Below are 19557 nucleotides of genomic sequence, written 5' to 3' on the forward strand. Positions count from 1 at the left end.
TCATCGGGATCAGTCAACCCATTGAACTTCCCGACCGTCGGAGGTAACTTTTCTTTTGAAAACGGCGCGAGTGCGATCTTTGGAATGAACTTAGAATGCTCCGCAGCTTCCGCTGGCCTGTAGGCCAGAAAGAAATCTCTTTCAGCTTCTTCTGTGTACCCGACATGCTGTCGTGGTTTGAAGTATTCATGGTTCCTCTGCAAGCGGTTGAAGACTGATGAGCCCTCATCATCTTCCCAGGTTGGATCATTCGGGTCTGTTTCCTCCCACTCGTTGTTCATGTTGCGCGGCGTAAGCCGGCTATGAATAGGACCTCTTTGAAGGTTTGACGGATAGTCATAATAACTTTCCGTTTCTCCCCTTGTGTCGCGCGTGTCATGCACGCTTAGACGCCTGGTAGGGGGTGGCCTGTTGATTCTGCCTTGGAGATTTGACGGTAGGGGCATCTGGCGTGCTCCCTGACTTTGACGAGTGACCAAGGACGGTTCTGCCGTCAAGACTGCTTGCTGCGCAATCAGAGATTGGTACGCTGCGTTGATTGTGGCGATATTCTTGGCATACCATGAGGCTGGAGTTTCACCTTCTGGTAGCCCTAGCAATGCCAAAACATTCTGAGGTGGTGTTGGGTTTGAGGGTCCCTCGCCGTTATTTCCTGGGGTGACCGTTTGAGTGATGCGGGTGATGCTCCCGCGCGGGCCCCCAGTATTGGTTACTTCGACTTCACCAATTTCCTCAATTTGCTGGGCTTGGATATTTTGGATTCCTTCACCCAGCGCCGCATTAGAGTTGGCTCCGAAGCCGAACTCGTGAATGATTCCTTGACCAGTCATGATCGAAGGACGAAAGGAGTCAAAAACTCAGAAAAAAGAAGATGAAGATGGTTGTAGAAAAAACCGGTGGGCGCCAATGAAGAAACACTGAACTAATTAGGCAACTAATCAGTTTGGTTTATGTTTCTACCATAGTGGTTAATCTTCTAATGAATATCTGAGCTCCGACCTGATGTTTAAACCTGCAAAACAGAACACCGTTACTCGTCAAGAGGGGAATGTGGGGGTTTCCCTCTTAACCGGGCTCCGGCGTGAGCATAAGCGACTGCTTTGGGAGGATAATTAAGTGTTAAGAGTGAAGAGTAGAGGGAATAGAATGTTTAACCTGTGGAATGAGGTCTCTATTTATAGCCGGAGAGGTGTAAGAGGATATGGGCTGATGGGCCTTGGGCCGGTAATGGACAACATAATGGATATGCTCTTTGCCTCACTAGTCTCGTCCGTTTAGTGGCTTCTAGAAGCTCTTCGGCGCTGGCGCGCCTTGATTGGAGCCACGTGTCATTGTTGTCGGCTCTGTCGCCCTTCTGCCATCAGCAGACAAGTGGAGATCGTGGGACAGATGTCCCCGTCCTCTGAGTGGTGCCACGTAGGCGTCCTTACGTACTTCTCGTCAGAAGATCGTGGCGCACGATTGAACAGAGCCTGCAGGATGTTCATTGGCTCTTTCTCTGCCACTTGTACCTCGTGTACTACCTGGAGTAGCTTTGCGCTGCTTCCTTGTTTGATTCTTGCTGAGCACGAAACTGACCCGCGCGGGGTTTGGGTGTCTGGATGCTCCTTCAGTATGCTAAGTGCTGCTATCGGAGCTCCTTGTCGGCTAGCCCTCGCGCGGCGATAGTAGGAATACAGTGTAACTCGCGCAAGGCTCGTGGTAGGAAATTAATTAAATAAGGAGTATGGTTCCTCGCGCAACCTTGAAGGAGGTTTGCGCGGCGTTTTTGGGACCATACCCCTTCAGGCCGGTTTTATTAGGTTCCTAAATTGTGTTGTCCTAATCTTGTCATAATATATTACCTAGTCTTGTAATTGTAATCTTTTGTTCTGTGCTTAATGAGAAAACCCTAGTTGCAGCCCGTGGACCTAGGTCCCACTCGGACCGAACCACATAAAATCTTGTCTAGTATTTATTGTATTGTGTTTATCGTGTAATAATCGTGTGTGTCGTGTGTTTGGTTCCGATGCGCCGCTTGAGACCTAACAGATCCTAGAGCTGGATAAGAATGCGAAACTGCAGTAGTATTATGCCATTTTTAGCAATACAAAATCATGCAACAAAGATGAATACTCGTGGTTAGGAGATTGCAACGAAGAGTTCAAAAAAAATGTTTTTAGAGGTGGATCACTCGTATTGTTGGGTAAAATGAATACTTTGAAAATCAACTACTTTTGTTAGGAGCGGATTTTTAAAAAAAATCCCAATAAGGAGTGGAGTTAACAAAGAGAGATATGTGTGTAGATGCGGTGGAGTGTGAAATTTAGTTGATGCAAGCGGTCATTCAAGCACTTTGTTGGTCCATATGACACGCTCGTTAGGGTGGTCCGTAGCTTGAGCTTTCTCTATGGTTTGATTTGTAATAGTGTGTCTAGCAACTTGCTAGTCTTAAATAATATTCTACATTTGTTGTTCAAAGAAATATAGTTTTTATTATTTATGTAATATCTTTATACCTTTAATCCTTTTAAAAAAAATAATGACAACATCTAGTGTTACATGATAGAGTTCTTCTCTTGTGGTGTCACAATGACTGTCAAGTGGCAGTCGGCAGTATGGTTTCCCAAGAGAACGCCCAAAAAGCCAAACTTTGAAGCCAGCGTAGTCCCGATTAAGACAACATAGTGTGGCCAAAGTGGGGCAATACAGGGCTCTCCAATTTGGAAAGTGTGGTAACCTTATACATGAAGTTCACCATTCAAAAAAAAGTTCGCCATGCAACCTTTTGTCATCCAGACACAAGGGATTACTGTTTACATTCACATCTTCAAAGAATTAACACAAAATAAAATTTACCAAAAGAAGATTTGTTCATAAAAGAGTAGCATCCCTAGTAAAGGTTGGTAACATTTTTGCCAGCAAGATGCAATTTTGATTATAGTCATACTTGTCAACTTTAATTTTGCCCAAAAAAATAAAAAGAAAAATAGAATATTTTAGATATATTGACGATGCTAACTAAAGTGTTTGGAATGTTACATATCTGACTCCCAAACACCCAATAAAGGATTATGATGCCTTTGACTTGTATCTTCCTTCAACTATTTCTTCCACATGTTAAAAAAATCATTTGCCATCAACTTCAAATTTCCCCATAATGATGATTTCTCTCTCAACTCATTGTCTTCTTCTCCCTTGTCCCTACAATCCATCCACTTTATATCATTCATATATATAAAAACCTACAAAGCCACAAATATACAAAAAACTTCTAGTGTCCAACACTTGGAGAAAAAAATAACCATTCATCCTCAACAATTTTCCATCTTCAATAAAAATAAAATGCATTTACTTGCATAATATATGCTTATAAACCATAAGAATTTTGAAACCCATTAATAGATAATAACATACCAACTTTTGAATTAGCATAAAAGAAGGTTACCTCACTGCGTTTCTTGTCCCTTCTGGTTGTTGTTCAACTTGTGACTCCGGATCCTTAAAGGCGAAATTATCATCACTTGGATTCTGCTCTGGCTTCTCATCACTTTTAGTTGTAATGTTTTGAGTATCATCCTACAAACACAAGTAAATATATATTATATACACTGGTGGCATATACATATATGCAAACAATGCACTTGAGATATAATAAAGAGTTAGGTGCCATACTGCCATTTACGTCCCTGTGGTTTGTCCACTTTTGCCATTTCAGACCAAATTTCAAAACTGTACCATTTTCCTCCCTGACGTTCTCGAAACGTGCCAATTTCAGTCCAAAAAACTAATCACAGTTAAAAAACTCAATTAACTCAGGGGTAAAATGGTCATTTTACAAAGTGGTTTGGAGTGGCTCGGAGGTTGGTGCACGGTGGAGGGGGTATGTAAAACCTCCGAACCACTATGCAAAATGACCATTTTATCCCAGAGCTAACTGAGTTTTTTTAACTGGGGTTAGATTTTTGGCCTAAAATAGCAAAAGTGGAGAAACCACAGGGACGTAAATGCACTCAGCTCAATAATAAATAAAAAAATAAGCTTAGAGATGTGGTAGAGTCTAGAGAATAATAAGCAGGCAAATGATAATTTACTGAATTGAAAGGCCAAATTCGAGATGGCAAGTCTCCAGAATACAAAGTTCGCAAATTGAAAAGATAAAAACTGAACGAACTAAACATGAAGAACAAAGCCTGCTAAAATAGAAAAGTTAAGCTTCCTTAAAAAAAAAAAAGGAAACTGCATCTTCCACTGCCTCACTCCCCTGCTTCTGGGAATTGTTGAACGGATCTAATAAATGAGGGGCAATTAAGGTAATTAACCCCAAGTCAGCAGCAGCTAATGGGGTCTTTTGGTGCTTACGTCTGGAATAAACCTTAAGGTGTTTATCAATATCTCTAAATAATATTTGATATTTGTTTTCAGTTGGTAGCTCAGAAATTCTAAAACTTAGAATCTCTATGAAATGCAGTCTTGCTAAGAAATCAATAACACCGCCACTTGGATATGTAAAGTTTCTTCTACAAGTCGAGTTTCAAATTATAGTGCAACCTCATCAAATCAAGATCATGCCTATGAATTGGTTGACTAGTTGACTTGGGTTGTTTTTCTTATCTCAAATGGGTCAAAGAAAAGAAAAAAAGTAAAAGAAGAAAGGGTCAAACATGTCTTGATAGTCACCAAAAGTCTATTTTCACTGCACATAGCATCCTACATCGCGATATTAATAAAATATTTTTTGTAATCATAGTCATCATATTGATTATCTGTAAAAATTTTACAAAAAGAAACAGAAATAAGCTTGAAGGTCAACCCATGCCGAAACGGAAGAAATAAGCTTGTAGGTCAACCCATGCTGACCCGGTCCGTTTCTACCCTTGTAGACATACTAAAAACTAACTTGTTTGAACCCGAGCTTGTTTTGACAATTACCCATCTTGCCACCCCTAACTTAAACCATTAGCCTAATAGCATAAGAGCTTACAGGAGATGCTTACTCTCGTAATATTGTTGTTTCCAGTGTCGATGTTTTTGTCATTATTGCTTCCAGATTCCAGCCCAGGATCTTCACAAAGATTTTGGTCAATTGTTGTTTGACCGTTTGATGTCTCTTTCTCGGTTGTTTGACTGTGTGATGTCTCTTGGCTTGCAGGGGCTTTCTCGGTTGTTTGACCGTGTGATGTCTCTTGACTTGCAGGGCCTTTCTCCACATGTTTTATGTTCTCCTCTGTAGGGCCTTTCTTTTCAATATTATATTCCATCTCCTGAAGCAGTTTTTTGATTGAATAGTAACCACCGCCAACTTCTTTTTGTGCAGTTGTAGGAGAAGGAAACTTTCCCAGATTCATAGCTCTGTACCTAAAAAAGTTTTTAAAAAAAAAATCAAATACCAAAGATGCCCCCTAATATTAGCCGTTATATGTAGTTGTTGGGAGGGACAAATATGTCTCCTCACTTGGCATGTTGAAAAAACAAGCTGAAAAAAGGCCATGGTACCCGTTTGAAAATGTTAAGGGAAAATAACTTTCAATAATTTGACCTGCGTTTTTAACCGCCCTAATCTTAGTCGGTCCTCCAAATGAAAATCAACGTGATTTAGGACCATCGAGCTTGCCAAGGACTAGGTCGCAGCTTTTTTTATACCAGACAATTAAAATCATTCAGTTAATGTCAAAATTACCACTACTCCCAGATATTATAAAAACCTAACACAGTTACCAGCTAAAATGATTAAAATCAAATTTTAGCAACCATCTTTAATCATTCGATGAAAAGAAATACATAATAAATGATGAATTTGTGTTGGATTAGCCTGATTATGTGAATAAAGTTCAAACTAGATGCGTGGCCAGCTCATCCTTTTGATTACATACACTTTTATAATATAAATAAACGTGCAGCATTTTTGTCTCATTGTTTCCGAAGTTTATGCATACTAACAGTCAGGAATTATTATTAACCACTTAAATTCTTGGTAATGTACAAGGAGATTGTACATTACATATCCAATATTTAAATATTTGCTAAAACCACACACCACAACATGTGGTTTATAATAACTGTTGAATCTTGGTTTTAAAATGCGTGTAGCGGTTCGATGCGTTTTGATCCCAAAACCCGATGCGTGATGCGCAATGCGCGAAGCGCATGCATCACGTATGCGAGGTGTTCTTTATTTAAAAACGCTAAAAAATATTTATAGCTAATATTTTAACTTGTGCACCTTTAAACACTAAAATATAATATACTCTCATCATCTATAGTCAGATTTGTTCAATTAAAGATCTACTTTCTTCAAATACCAGTCAACTGCATAAGGCACCACATTGGAGATTGGACCACATCATGTGATGTGCACATCATGGAATCGCAACATGCGATGCGATCTCATTACTGAATCATGTGATGCGCGCATTTCAAAACCAAATGTGGAAGTGGAATGACAACAATGATTTTAGCAAGCCAAAAGTCTATTCATATCATCAAGTAAAACAAAAATGTGAAATACCCAGTTGAAGATTTAGACATTGTTACAAATCTTCTGTCAATGTGAACCCACAAACAACCGAATGTTAAGTATAAACTAAAAATAAGCACCTTCAGTAGTGCCACATCTAGAGGTTGTATAATGGGCAGTTGAGGTAAAAACAAAAGTCCTAAAACAACCTAACTTGAGACCGTGAATTTTCATCATATTTACCAGTTCTTGTAACGCAGTACGTAATCGATAGAAGGACCCATTTCTTTATCGAAGCCCATATTACAGGAGCCAAATAACCTCAAAGTTCAATGATATATCAACGAATAAGAGATTTGTGGAAGGGTTGATAGCATAGTTGTTAATGGCGAATAGCGACAAATAGCGATAAGGTAACTATATGCTACATAGCGAATAGCGATAAATAGCGGGCGGCTATTTTATAAATAGCGATACACTGAAAAAAAAAAATTATATGTAAATTAATCAAAATATCCTAGTATATATGCTATTTTACATGTATATTTAACAAAAACCTAAAATCCAGCTATTTTATAACTACATTTAATTGCTATTTATATTAAAAAATAATTAAATAAATAAACTGTCGCTATTATCGCTATCTATCGCTACAACCCTAATAGCGAACCTAGACTTATACGCTACGTAGCGCGCTATAGCGATTGCTACACTCGCTATTGACAACTATGGTTGATAGAGAACCAAGTAGATATTATGAAAGAGATATATTCACCTAAGTCTAAAGATCAACAAATATAATTTACAAGTGCCAATCTCTTGAGCAGACTACAAAGATGTCACCGCGTATGCACACACACATATAAGTAAGTCAAAAGATGCATACCTGTTGACGAAAGATTCCAACATCGCTCTCCGCTCAGTATGATTAACCCTTTTCCTGATTGGTCTTTTAGTATTTAAGGGAGCAGCAGAAGACGTTCCAGACTGCTCAACATTTGATTCAGATACCAAATTCGATATCTCAGTAGCAACTGCCATGCGTCAACATTCAAACATCACAAATTTTGAACAGCACGCAAAAAAAAAAAAAAACAAGAATGATAGTTTCACAACATAAAAATTACCATAAAGAATGATTTATCCAATAACTTTGACATGGGAACTCACTAAAAATCATAAAAATACAGGATGATCAACCAAACAGCCATTGGCATGCAAAAATCGTTGAGAAGGTAACAACATGATGAGTACCATTTTCAGTATCCTGCTACTTGGTGAAAATAAAACGTGTGGAAACTGGAAACTCATTCTCTTGATCTAGTGTATTTACATAGCATACTTCAACTTAAAACCATCTATAACTGAAAGTCTTTCAAGCAAGATCAAGATGAGAGTGAGTGATAAGTAATTGTTGCGTTCGGCATCAGCATTAAGAAAACATTGTGGTTGAAGAAGAAGTAAAACATTATACATGGAAAATTATATAGTTACAGTGGCAAAAGACATCCATGTTTTCAATGTATAGTTTCCTCAAAAAAATTCTTACAGTAATTTTTTTCTAAACCAATGCCACATAGAATGGTTATATATGTTAAATGATTTCCTCTTAAATACATAGTACAAAAAAAACTAATATTATAGAGATACACACTTGAAGTAGAGTGCCTAGAAATCAAACCGAATATATTCCAAACAGGGGCAGCTCGCCTGTAAAAAAACAAGCTGAATCTTGGGGCCTTAAATTTTTAGGGTTTAAGTTTCAGGTTTTCAATATAACACACTCCAATTGTATACATGTGACTGTGTGCCTAATGAATCCCAATATTGATGAACACACCAATAAAAACATAACAACAATATGAAAAGTGGCCAAGCAGGTCCAGAATCACATATAAGGAAAGCTTTAGAACAAAGAATCACAACAGTTTGACAAAATATGTACCTTGTCTGGATGAAACAATATTCGAGTGAAAACGTCGGAACCCTTTAACGATCGGCATCAAGAACGAAAGAGGAAACCCTAGAAGAAATCAACAGCATTGCACGTATCTAAACATGGTTGCATCTACGATTTCATGTATGCAGAGAGGTGGTGGAGGCCCCAGGTTTAAGGTTTTGAATTTTTGGGGTTTTGCAGGCAGGCAGTGTTTTATTACCAACAGTATTTTCTATCTTTTTTTTTTTTTATTAGCCAAAGTCTAGCTTTTATTTTGTTACAACGCCACATTGAATAGGGTTGTTCACGAACCTGAGCCTGAGCCTGAGCCTGAGCCTGAGCCTGAGCCAATGATCTCTAGATCAAGTGGTGGAATAATTGCATTTCTCTTACGACATGCAGGTTTAATTCTCATTTGGTGCAGAGTGAGGCACTGGTGGATAACGATGGGAGATCCAGGAAAAACTGGGTTCGATCTTTGAGCCAAACAGGTTGTATCGTTAATTTCACCGTCGTGCCTAGGGACGGGTGAGTTACCCGGTTTTCTCCGCAATTGGTGGTGGACTCGGGTTACTCTCGGAGTACTTCGTTTGGTCGAGTAGATGCCCCGAGAGTGCTCGGGATTGACTATGTTGGCCGTTCAAAAAAACAAGCTGAACTAAACCAAGTGGAGTGGCTCATTTAAAACTATTAAACGAGCATTTTTCGAGCAGTGAATATTCCGAGTGAGCGTCGAGCGAATTTCGAGCGATTTTAACAACTATGTTGCCCGATTTAAATTTGCAAAGAGAGATAGTGACATAGGTCTCAAGTTTTTATGTCTTTAAAAACAGACACATTTCATGGCATCCTATTTTTCTTACAAATAATGATATTGTGGCCGATGAGGCAATGATCATATTGCACGAACAATGACGTTGAGAGCAGGAGACGATCGACTTATGGTAACAACATAAGACATTGAGGTGATGAGTAGACTATTGTTTAGCGGTTTATGGTTTAACTTTTAGATTTGGTGTTAATTTTTTATTGGCCTGACTAGGCTAGTACATATAGTTATAGTTGTAAGTTTGTATATAGTAGACCAAAATCTAATAGAGTGGTATGTACAATTGTCACACCCCAACCGATGGCGGAATCATCGGGGCGCGACACTGAGCGAAACAGATTGTCCAGAAGTTTTCATAACAACTATATTTACCAAATATTTAAAGCAACACATCCCATACCATGTCATAAATGATAATACAATTATTACAGAAAAGATCTAGTCAAATTGTTCTGTTCCGATAACTCAGATTCTTATTACAGACAATTGTTTATTGTTGACCTAGGTCTTTCCTAGCCTCGATTTCACAGCAAAGTAAGCAAATAAGCATCCTAAGCACTTGTCACATACGTTAAAGTAAAAGTCAATACACATAGTGTGACAACCGTCAAAAATCCAGGTATCCGTACAATTAATTAATATTGAATAGTGCTTAATGATTGTGCTGAATTACAATTAATGACTTAAACTGTTTTCTGATTTCTGTAGCATACATACATGTGCATCACATTTCATACTGTCACATCATCTTTACATGCAAACTTTATTGATATACATGATGCACAAAGCACAGTTAGCACAGTTAGCGAATAACTCAGAAAAATGTTGACGATGTTCAGTACATAGACAGACAGTGTTTTGAGACCCCGAATGGGCCAGAGACAAGGTACTACACTAGTATGGTGTGTAGGGAAGTAAGGACCATAAAACTGTTTCACTAGGTGATAGTTTAAGTGCCGGAAAGTGCCTAAAACCCACATAAAGTGCAGAATTCTACATATTTCAGCAAAATTCAGCAATTTAACAAACTAGTAACATGCAAAAATATGGCAAAATGGTCCTGAATGCTTTCCTAAGTGTCGGGAATTAAAAGTGTCACAAAAGGGTACTTAAAGATCACTAAACGGAATAGCTTGACACTTTAACGAACCGGTATCTAACCAAACAATTGGACACTACCCGAAACACCAAAATTTTACTAGAAGCATTGTTTTAGTAATTCTGAACTAGTTATGATCCCCGAACACCCTAACACACTATATAATGCATGATACACATAAACACTAACTAATACATTTGAAATCCTAACTAAACACTTAACTAACCATTCAAACCAAACCAATACCCCCCCCCTCTCATGGACGGTTCAAGGTGGCCCCACCACCTTGATCTTCTCAATCTTAGCAAAATCTTATATAATCTCAAATGATTTGGTGAAAGATGATGTAGTGTACTTATCCAACATAATACCCAATGGATAATGGAATTAGATGGATTATAAGAAGACAACAAGCTCATCATTCTCACAACTCACCTCCTCCTCCCTTGCTCTCTCCCTCTCGGCCGTGAACCCCCACCACCACCATCATCACTTCCATTTCAAGTTCATTCATTCCAAGATCATTCTAAGGTGTAAGGAGCCATACAAAGAAGCTTGGTGCTTGTGGATCTTGAAGGACCTTCATCATTTGCTATTATCATCCACTTTTGTCATCACCATCTCTTGTGTTCTTCCCTAGCCTTGTGCTAGTTGTAAGACTCTCATGATCCTTATTTACTTCATATGTTGTTGGTTAAATGATGATGTACATTGATAAACTTGATGAACACTAAAAGACATAAACATGAATCATGAACATAAGCTTGATATATGATGAAACTATGTTGTTTAGTGTATGAATGATACTTGCTTAATATTTACTTTAGATTATGATGTTGATAATCATAATGAGCTTGCTAGATCGTGATTAACCACATGATCTAGCAAGAGAGATGATGATTATGTGATAAAACAAGATGATCATCCTCATGAGTTAAGCATGAACTTGAAGAATAAAGTGATTTCTTGAAAAATAATAAGTGAGTTAGTAATCTTATGGATCTAAGATTTATGAATGGTTTTCCAAAAGAACCAAGTTCAAAATGTGATTTTTGAAGATCGTTCTTACTTAAATATACACTATTTTTGGTGATAAAACAAGTATAAGAACACTTTGTTTACAAGAAAAATTCAAAAGAATGATTTTTGGAAAAATCATCTAACAAGTCGTAAACACTCAAATCTTTCAAGAATGAGATTTTTAAAGAAATAAACATACTTTAAATGGTAACTAAGTCTACTAAACATACTACCAAGTTACTACAAGTTTTTATGAAAACTCAAGTTCATGATTATTATGTAGATAGCTTTGTTTTAGCAGTTAGTAAGTGTAGATTGATTGTTGATTGCTTATGATGATTTTTAAAAAGAAAATGATATGCTTTAATAGCATGGACACCTCAATTTTTAGGGAAAACTATGGCAAAATTTTCTAAAAATGCAAACACTTAGAAAAATATTTTCTAAGCAAGTATTTACAAGTGAGTTTTAACCATGGTTTTCAATATAAACTTTGCCATAGATTTTGTTACAAAAATACAAGTATCGGAGGTTGGTTTTTATAAATAAAAATGGATAAATATGTATTTAGAATATATATTTACATTAGCAACACATTGTGTGTGATTATTTGTATACTTGGTGTAATAGTTATGTTATTTTAGGATTTAAAGTAATATAACTTAACAAAATACCAAGAATTTACAATCCCAAAATAATACCAAAAATCACAAGGGATAAATATATAAGTTACACACTGAATATTGTGAAATCGAATGCAAGAACGTAACTTACAAGATATTCCGGAAAATACCGTTATAAATATATTTTTGGTAAATATTATTTTGGACATAAGAACATGAAAACATGATTTTTGTAAATATTACAAAGTTGGATCATATTTTTTACAAGGAGAAAATATATTCTTTTTTGAAATAAAAATATTTTTTCTTAGTATATTTAGAAGATATATGATTTTTGGGAAAAATATATATATATTCTTGAAATACATTATTTTGACAAAAATAAGTTTATATATATTTTCTAAAGTGAGACTTGAAAATATATTATTTTGAAATTTCAAATACAAGAGTATGAAGATACATGTATAAGATACCCCCCACCTTGGGAAGGAAATACCGAAATAAATACTTGAGAAGTATTAATACAAAGAATATTGTTTAAACAATTATTCCAAAATTAAATATAATTTAAAGTTAAAATAATCATTATTTTGACAAGAAATTATAACTTGGGATAATATTAAAAGAAACGTAGCTCAAACACGTGAATACTAAGGCAAGGCACGACACGTTAGCCTAATAGACGTTAGTACATTGTAGGTAGTCGGATTTGCTGAAGAAATTTGGGTTACGATGCTGAAGAAATTTGGGTTACAATTCTGAAGACGCAATACAGTGAGTTCATGTCCCCCTTTTCTTTTAACTGTTTTCAGTTTTATAACTTCGGGGGTGAAATACATGTTACAATTGTTTACAAACGTTTTATACATGGTATGATTTAGCTAAGGAGGGTTACTTCTTGATCATGTGAAAGGTGGGTATAACACTCAAGGCCATTAATCCCCGTCGTATGACCGAGGGACATGAGTGATAGATCTATTTGGGTGTAGCGAGCCCACACCCATGAGGACCAGGGTGGCCCATGTGGTGACTGTGTCCACATACTAATGCCGTGGCAAAATTCCGCTAGGTTTGAATTTTCCTACACCATTTCACACATACCATTGGCCTTGCAAACCATTGGCGATCTGTTTTTCCTTATTGCTACATACCAAGGACATACATACATACATACAGACATACTTTAAAAGTTTATTCATACACAAACACATGAACTCACTCAACTTTTGTTGATGTTTTCAAATTACATGTATTTCAGGGAACTAAGTGGATCTGGCAGGTGTTGCATGTTTTTCAAGCTGCGTATAAATAAGAGATGTCATCCAAGTCTTTAGAGTTTAGGAGATGTATCTTATTCCTGGACGAGATACATGGTCCTAAGCTCGGGTTTGTTAAGGTCTTTTGTTGAGTCTTTATGAACTCATTTAAACATGTTGTGGTTTGTAACTTAAATTTGGTGTCAATGTTTCAAACAATTTATGTTGTGTTGTTTTCAAACTTAATTAATGGATGAACATCTTATGGTTTTTATCATATAGCGTGTTATGATTGAATGCTATGGTATTAAGAAAGTCACACCAATAATCACGCTTCCGCAAAAGTCAGGATGTGACACATAGTGTAAAGGTGAGCATACAAGTTTAATAGATATAATAGAGTTCGAAATCGATTACGCGTAACCAGCACGTACACAGTGTGAAATGAGGCATGTTAGTTATCGACATGAACCTATCGATACCAATGACTGCGGGTTGACTGCCCAAGGCAGTTCGCGATACACACTCACCACTGTGAACCATGTAACTAATTGTCCTTAATAACCCCTGAGTGAACAGGTGCTGAGTCCAAACTATAGTACTATCGTTGCTAAGGCAGGTAGACAACATTCCATGTGTAAACATAACAAACAAGCATTCATTAAGTCACGTATAACATGCGGTAACGGTTAACGTTAAAAGTATTGCATAGTGTGTTCGATGTGATTTAGAATAAGTAACGTATGTAACACCAAAAAGTGCATAAAGCAAAAAGGGATCGAGTATACTCACAGCGATTGATGGATTGAAGGGAGCGATAGAGAGTAGGGTTAGCCTGACCAGAACGATAGCATAACGATAAGCGACGCGTAAAACGATACAAGTGTTAGTGAGTCGGACAGCAGTTCGATCGGATGGTAGTCCGATCGGACAGCTGGTCGTTCGAGTGACAGTCCGCTCGGATGGTCATCCGATCGGGTGACCTTTCGAGTGGATTGTTTCTTCCTTTGGGAAGGATGTGTTTGTGTATGATGGCTTGACTTTTGAAGTTTTCGTTATAGCATTTTGAAAACATAGAAGTATCTCTGCCTTTCAGGTCGGTCGATCGAACGGACGTTCGATCGGAGGACAACCCAATTGGTTGGACACTTTAGTGAGAACAAGTTCACCGCAGTTTGTCACTCGATCGGATAGTAGTCCTTATCGGGTGGCAATTCGTTGGTATTGAACATGTTGAAAATTGTTTAAGTGTTGAAGTCTGAACATTACATGGTTGAGTGGTAGTCCAATCGGGTGGTAATCCGATCGGTCAGCCCTTCGTTCAATGTTCATCCTTCAAGGTTTTTGAAAACAAAAGTTTAGCGTGGGTCCAAGGTGTAAATCGATCGGGTGACAACCCGTTCGGATGACAGTTCGATCGGACGGCATTCCGTCCTGGTCGTTCCGTTCATCTTACACTTGGTTGTTTTGATAGTTTGTCGTTTTATCGAGACGGTGTGACAACGTGCTAACCAACAAAACCCATTCTGACCCTAGTGACCCGGTTGAAAAGGAATCACCCAAGTTCAACCAGTTAACCGGTTCAAGATGGTTGTCCTTGGTTAACCCAAAATCGGTGGTCTCGTGGATAGAATCCAGATCTTGAACCAACACATCAACAAGAAAGAGTAGAAGGTTAGAACAAGCTCCGATTCTATCGGTTTTGAGTGCATTGAGTGTAAAAGAGTTGAAAGAAAGTTGGAAAACCATTTTTCAATCCTTTTTACCATGAATATGTTTAGATCTATGAAAGATCTTTGTTTGTTTATGTGGAAATCGGTTAGATCTAAGTTGTTCTCGGTGGATTGAGGCCAAAACATGAAGTTCTTCAAGAACACAATGATGACATCATCGTAGAACACCTCAAATCTAGTGATTTCATGGTTAAAAGTTAAGATTTAAAAGATAGAAAGGTGTAGAATCAAGTGTAGATCAAAGAAGTACAAGATTTAGGTTGAGATCTTACCGGAATGAGAGAAATCGGAGAAATAGTAAGGTTGGAGCGCTGGTCGGACAGAGAGTGCCAAAAGTAGTAAGTTTGATGTGGACAGGGGGGTATTTATAGGGTTTCCCAAAGTGGAAATAGTGGATCGATCGAGTGGCAGCCCGGTCGACTGGCTGATCGATTGATCGATCGAGCTGTTAGCTCGATCGAACTGCTGGTCGATCGGCTGGTCACTTGGTCGATTGGCCAGTTAGTTCGAGTGTTCGATGCGACGAGTTTTGTCATTTCAATTCGCGTGTTGAGCGTTGCGATGCGATAGAGTTTCTCATTCAAATTATTTTTAATCCCAACTACTATATCTAACATACAATCATCCTATTTCACTTGCGTTTAGCGTTTGCGATTCGATTGCGATTGAGTTTCGATTGCGATTGAGTTTCGATTGATCACCACGACACAACATAAATAAACATGCACAAGTAACACATAAAAGGCACACACACGTATAACACTAACCAAAATGCGTAGTTCGAGTTGCGAGCGCGATTGCGATAAGCGATAAGCGATAAAGCGATCAAATATGCGATAATTATCGAATAAACCTCGATTATTAATAAGTACTCCACATAATACAACTAACGTTAAGCATAACTTAGACTATCTACGAGTCAAAGAAGTCAAAATAGGAATTGAGCAAGGAGTGACAGATCGCAATTAGCAATCTTGTCTCCCTTTGACTTCAATCTTGACTTTGACTTTGACTTTCGAAACACGGGATGTTACAATAATACTATGAATTTAATTTATATATATGTATATAATTTATATTTGTGTATATACGTGTTTATAGGATGGTTCATTTGAGGAGAAATTTAATGTAAGAGGAAAAAGAAGAAAGAACATAATGTAAAACATTAAATAGTTTATAACTCATCTCATTAATTATGTTATCACTCATTAATAAAGCAAAAAATATTTTATCCTACACATTTCAAAATTTATCCTACATATATATCTTACACTTACCGGAATTTACCTACGCATATCTAAATTTATGATACACATTTCAAAATTTATCCCACACATACTGGAATTTATCTCACACATGTCAAAAATTGTCCTTCACCATAAATTAATTTATCTTGAAAAAGTATATTTAAAAGTGAGTTACAAGTTTAATTAGTTAGATAATTAATTACAATTATAAATTTACCTATATACCATTTTCAATAACATTAAATACAAAAATATTAATGAAGCAAAATGGAACATTTCTATTGGTTTAAAACTTATTCTTTTTATTCTTACAAAAAGTTTCTTCTCATTTGAACCCTCCACTTTCATATTTATACTTAAATTTCATGTATTTCTAATCAAAAGTTTTTGTCCAAGTTTGGTTTTGGCTATTAACCAAAATTAAATGAATCAAACATAAAACCGTCAATCTAACTAGATAAACCAAACCGATTAACTGAAAACGGATTGGTTAATAAAATAGACTAATTGATGTTCTCGATTTCAGTTGAGGATAATAATCTAACCAACCGAACAACGCACACTGTGGCAATGTATGTGTTTCCTGCCGCATCGCGCGCACACCTATTGTTATTAACCAAAACCGGTTATCGATGAGCAATAGCTAAATCGTTAACCTAAACCACACAGGAAACAGACGGAACCGACCGTAATCAACCAAAAACTGAACTAACTGAAAGACAAAGATCCGATATGATTCTACACATATACCCAAAAAGGTTTCATCAAACTTTCTTGTCTTTGCCACTTTTATCTATTTCCTTTTTCTACAAAGCATTCAACCTCCATGAAAGCTTGAATCTTCAAAGCTTCAAGCTTTTTCAACATATATAAGTGATTTTAAACCCAAACTCTCTTAAAATAAATGTTTTACAACAATGTTTCAAGTTATTTACGTTCAAAATTTTCAAAAACCAAAGAAAAAAATAACTTAAAATAACTCTGTTAGATATGCGCGTTTTTTGTGAATTTATAAGCTGAGTAATTGAGCTGGGATTCTGCAGCTCAAAGAAAACAAACTTTCTGTCGAAACAAGGTCGTCGCGTCGCGCGACGACCAATCAAGTTCACCGTCGCGGCACGCGACAACAGGGGTTTGAACCCGTCACGGCACGCGACGGGCATATATGCTGTAGATTTGTTGTTTGTTCAATTTTGGCCTAAAGAACTTGGTTTATTACATTATAAAACTATCAAAACTAATGTTTATGATGGTTTTTAAATCGTAGGTATATCTTGGGATGTCGGGTGATGATCAAGCTCATCGAAGAACCAAACACGATCAAGTTACAAGCTTCCGCACATAGTTTTTGTCGTTATTTTTAAACGGCAAATTATTACTAGTCATGATGTAATATTTTCAAATCTAGAAAAGATTTAGTTAACCTGTATTTTCCATGTATATGTAACTAATATTACATGTTCGTTTTCATAAATTAAACGAAATAAGTAAAATATTAGCGAGGGTGTTACATAACCCTTCTAACGCACAAACTTGTGCATTTTATCATTTAACGGCATCAAAGCCCTAAACGCCCGATATTAGATATTCCCAAGAGTGTGATCAAATATCATAACGCTCTGGATTCGTTAAAAGGTCACTCAGAGGTAAGAATTAACATGTTGACACTTTTAACCCTTCAACGCGCAACTTTCACATAATTACGCAAACGGCTCCTCTCGACCAACAAGTGGCTCAATTGTAAATGTGATTACCGTGTAAGGTCATTCAGACGCTTAGTTTAAGCATGTTGACGCTTTTTGTCCTTCCAAAATCAAAGCTTTTGATTTTTCGCAAAATTAGTCCCTCATAGTCAACGTTTGACTTTATTAAGGTTTATTACACGTGTCAACACATCGTTGGACACGATTTTATGAGGTGTTACATAATCTATCTTAGGACTTTAAGATTATGTACTTTTTCGCTTTTCTTTTAGTTTGTAATGGATGGTTGCTCTAAATAAAAAGGTGGTGTTTGTAAACTGGTGGAATGGTGTGAAAAATTGAGAAAAAAGGGACCCCATGCACGTAAACCAGAGCTTCCCGCTTCACAAGTTGCAAATCAAAGCCTGCAGCACAGGGTCGTGCCCATCAGGCATGCCCCCGTGCCCAAATGTCTGATGTTAAAAATTTTCTGCAGAGAAGGTGGCACAAGTCGTGCCCATCGGACACTTGTGATTTGAAGGACTTAGATTATGTTCATTTTTCCCCAAAAAAAAACCTTTATTCTTGGTGAGAGCAATTTAGATGGGACATCTGATGTAGCCCGTTTAAGCATAAAAATAACAGTTCGATAAGATAAATAGAGAATACCACATGATGTGGAATGCTTGTTTTCATGTATCACGTTCAGAGTCATTATAAAAGGTCAACATGGTCAAAGCTGATAATGTAACATAGAGAAATCATCTTACCAAGATGGTTATGGATGCAGAAATGAATATTGACTTCGCTTGCTAAACAAAAGAGCTCCAGAGGTCAGAAGTGTGTAAGATTGAGTCTTGAGATTTTCCCATGTTATCGGATTGTATAAATAATTTTGAACCAGATTCTTTTTCATCAGTGACTTGATGGCAAGTTTCTAGGGCCCATAAGGCAATTATTGGCATGAATATTATGCATGTACCAACGCTTGCGCATCTCAATGCAAAGAGTTTAAATAGTCTTTTTAAGTATATTTCGTGTAATCTAGAACAAAAGGTATAAAGCAAAGCTTACCTAAGATTTGTGTCAGCCCCTAAACCATGTCTCCAGCACCTTCATGCAACATTGTAGCCAAATCAATCTTATGAAGCAAACATTTCCAACAAATGAATGAAGAATACACGAAGCAAAATGCCTCTGGCCACTTCTTTGCCCTTTTGACACTTATGATTAGGATCAACGGACTCTTGTCGACTTGTTCATTTATATTCCAAAAAAAAGAGTCAAAGTTTCACTGGGTCTTTGCAAGATAATCCAAAACATGATGCCAACCGACTCTCTTCCCAAAGTAGACCAAAATCTTTGCTTGAAAACAATAATTCTTTAAACATAGCAAAATTTAGAGGAAAAAAAAACAAAAACATTTATCCAGCTGAATTTGAGAACACCACTGATACACTTCGTTGATTGTGTAAGTGAATACATATACACACAAATGGCTACATGATATTTATAAATAGATTATTACTCTTCATTGTTTCATTAAATAATTAATAGTATATACATGTGACTTTAAAGATCTGATAAAAAAAAACTTGGTAACACTTAATGTAAAACCTAAGTCACAGAACCATCATCTTACACAAAAACTGAAAAAGTGACTTTAAGAAAAGGAAGTTAAAAACTTATAAAG

The 19557-nt window shown here is 36.9% G+C and overlaps 1 protein-coding gene across 1 annotated transcript; it reads right to left on the reverse strand.

The window, feature by feature from the left end:
* Window positions 1-2848: 2848 nt before the first annotated feature.
* Window positions 2849-8603, reverse strand: LOC110873011. Its single transcript, XM_022121912.2, has 5 exons — window positions 8382-8603; window positions 7323-7470; window positions 4977-5337; window positions 3428-3558; window positions 2849-3183 (listed from the first exon to the last, which is right to left on the reverse strand). The coding sequence occupies exons 1-5, from the start codon at window positions 8437-8439 to the stop codon at window positions 3084-3086; spliced, it is 798 nt and encodes a 265-aa protein (XP_021977604.1). The 5' UTR covers window positions 8440-8603; the 3' UTR covers window positions 2849-3083.
* Window positions 8604-19557: the final 10954 nt, after the last annotated feature.

The sequence above is a fragment of the Helianthus annuus genome, chromosome 8, assembly GCF_002127325.2.
Source record: "Helianthus annuus cultivar XRQ/B chromosome 8, HanXRQr2.0-SUNRISE, whole genome shotgun sequence".
Classification (NCBI taxonomy): Eukaryota; Viridiplantae; Streptophyta; class Magnoliopsida; order Asterales; family Asteraceae; genus Helianthus; species Helianthus annuus.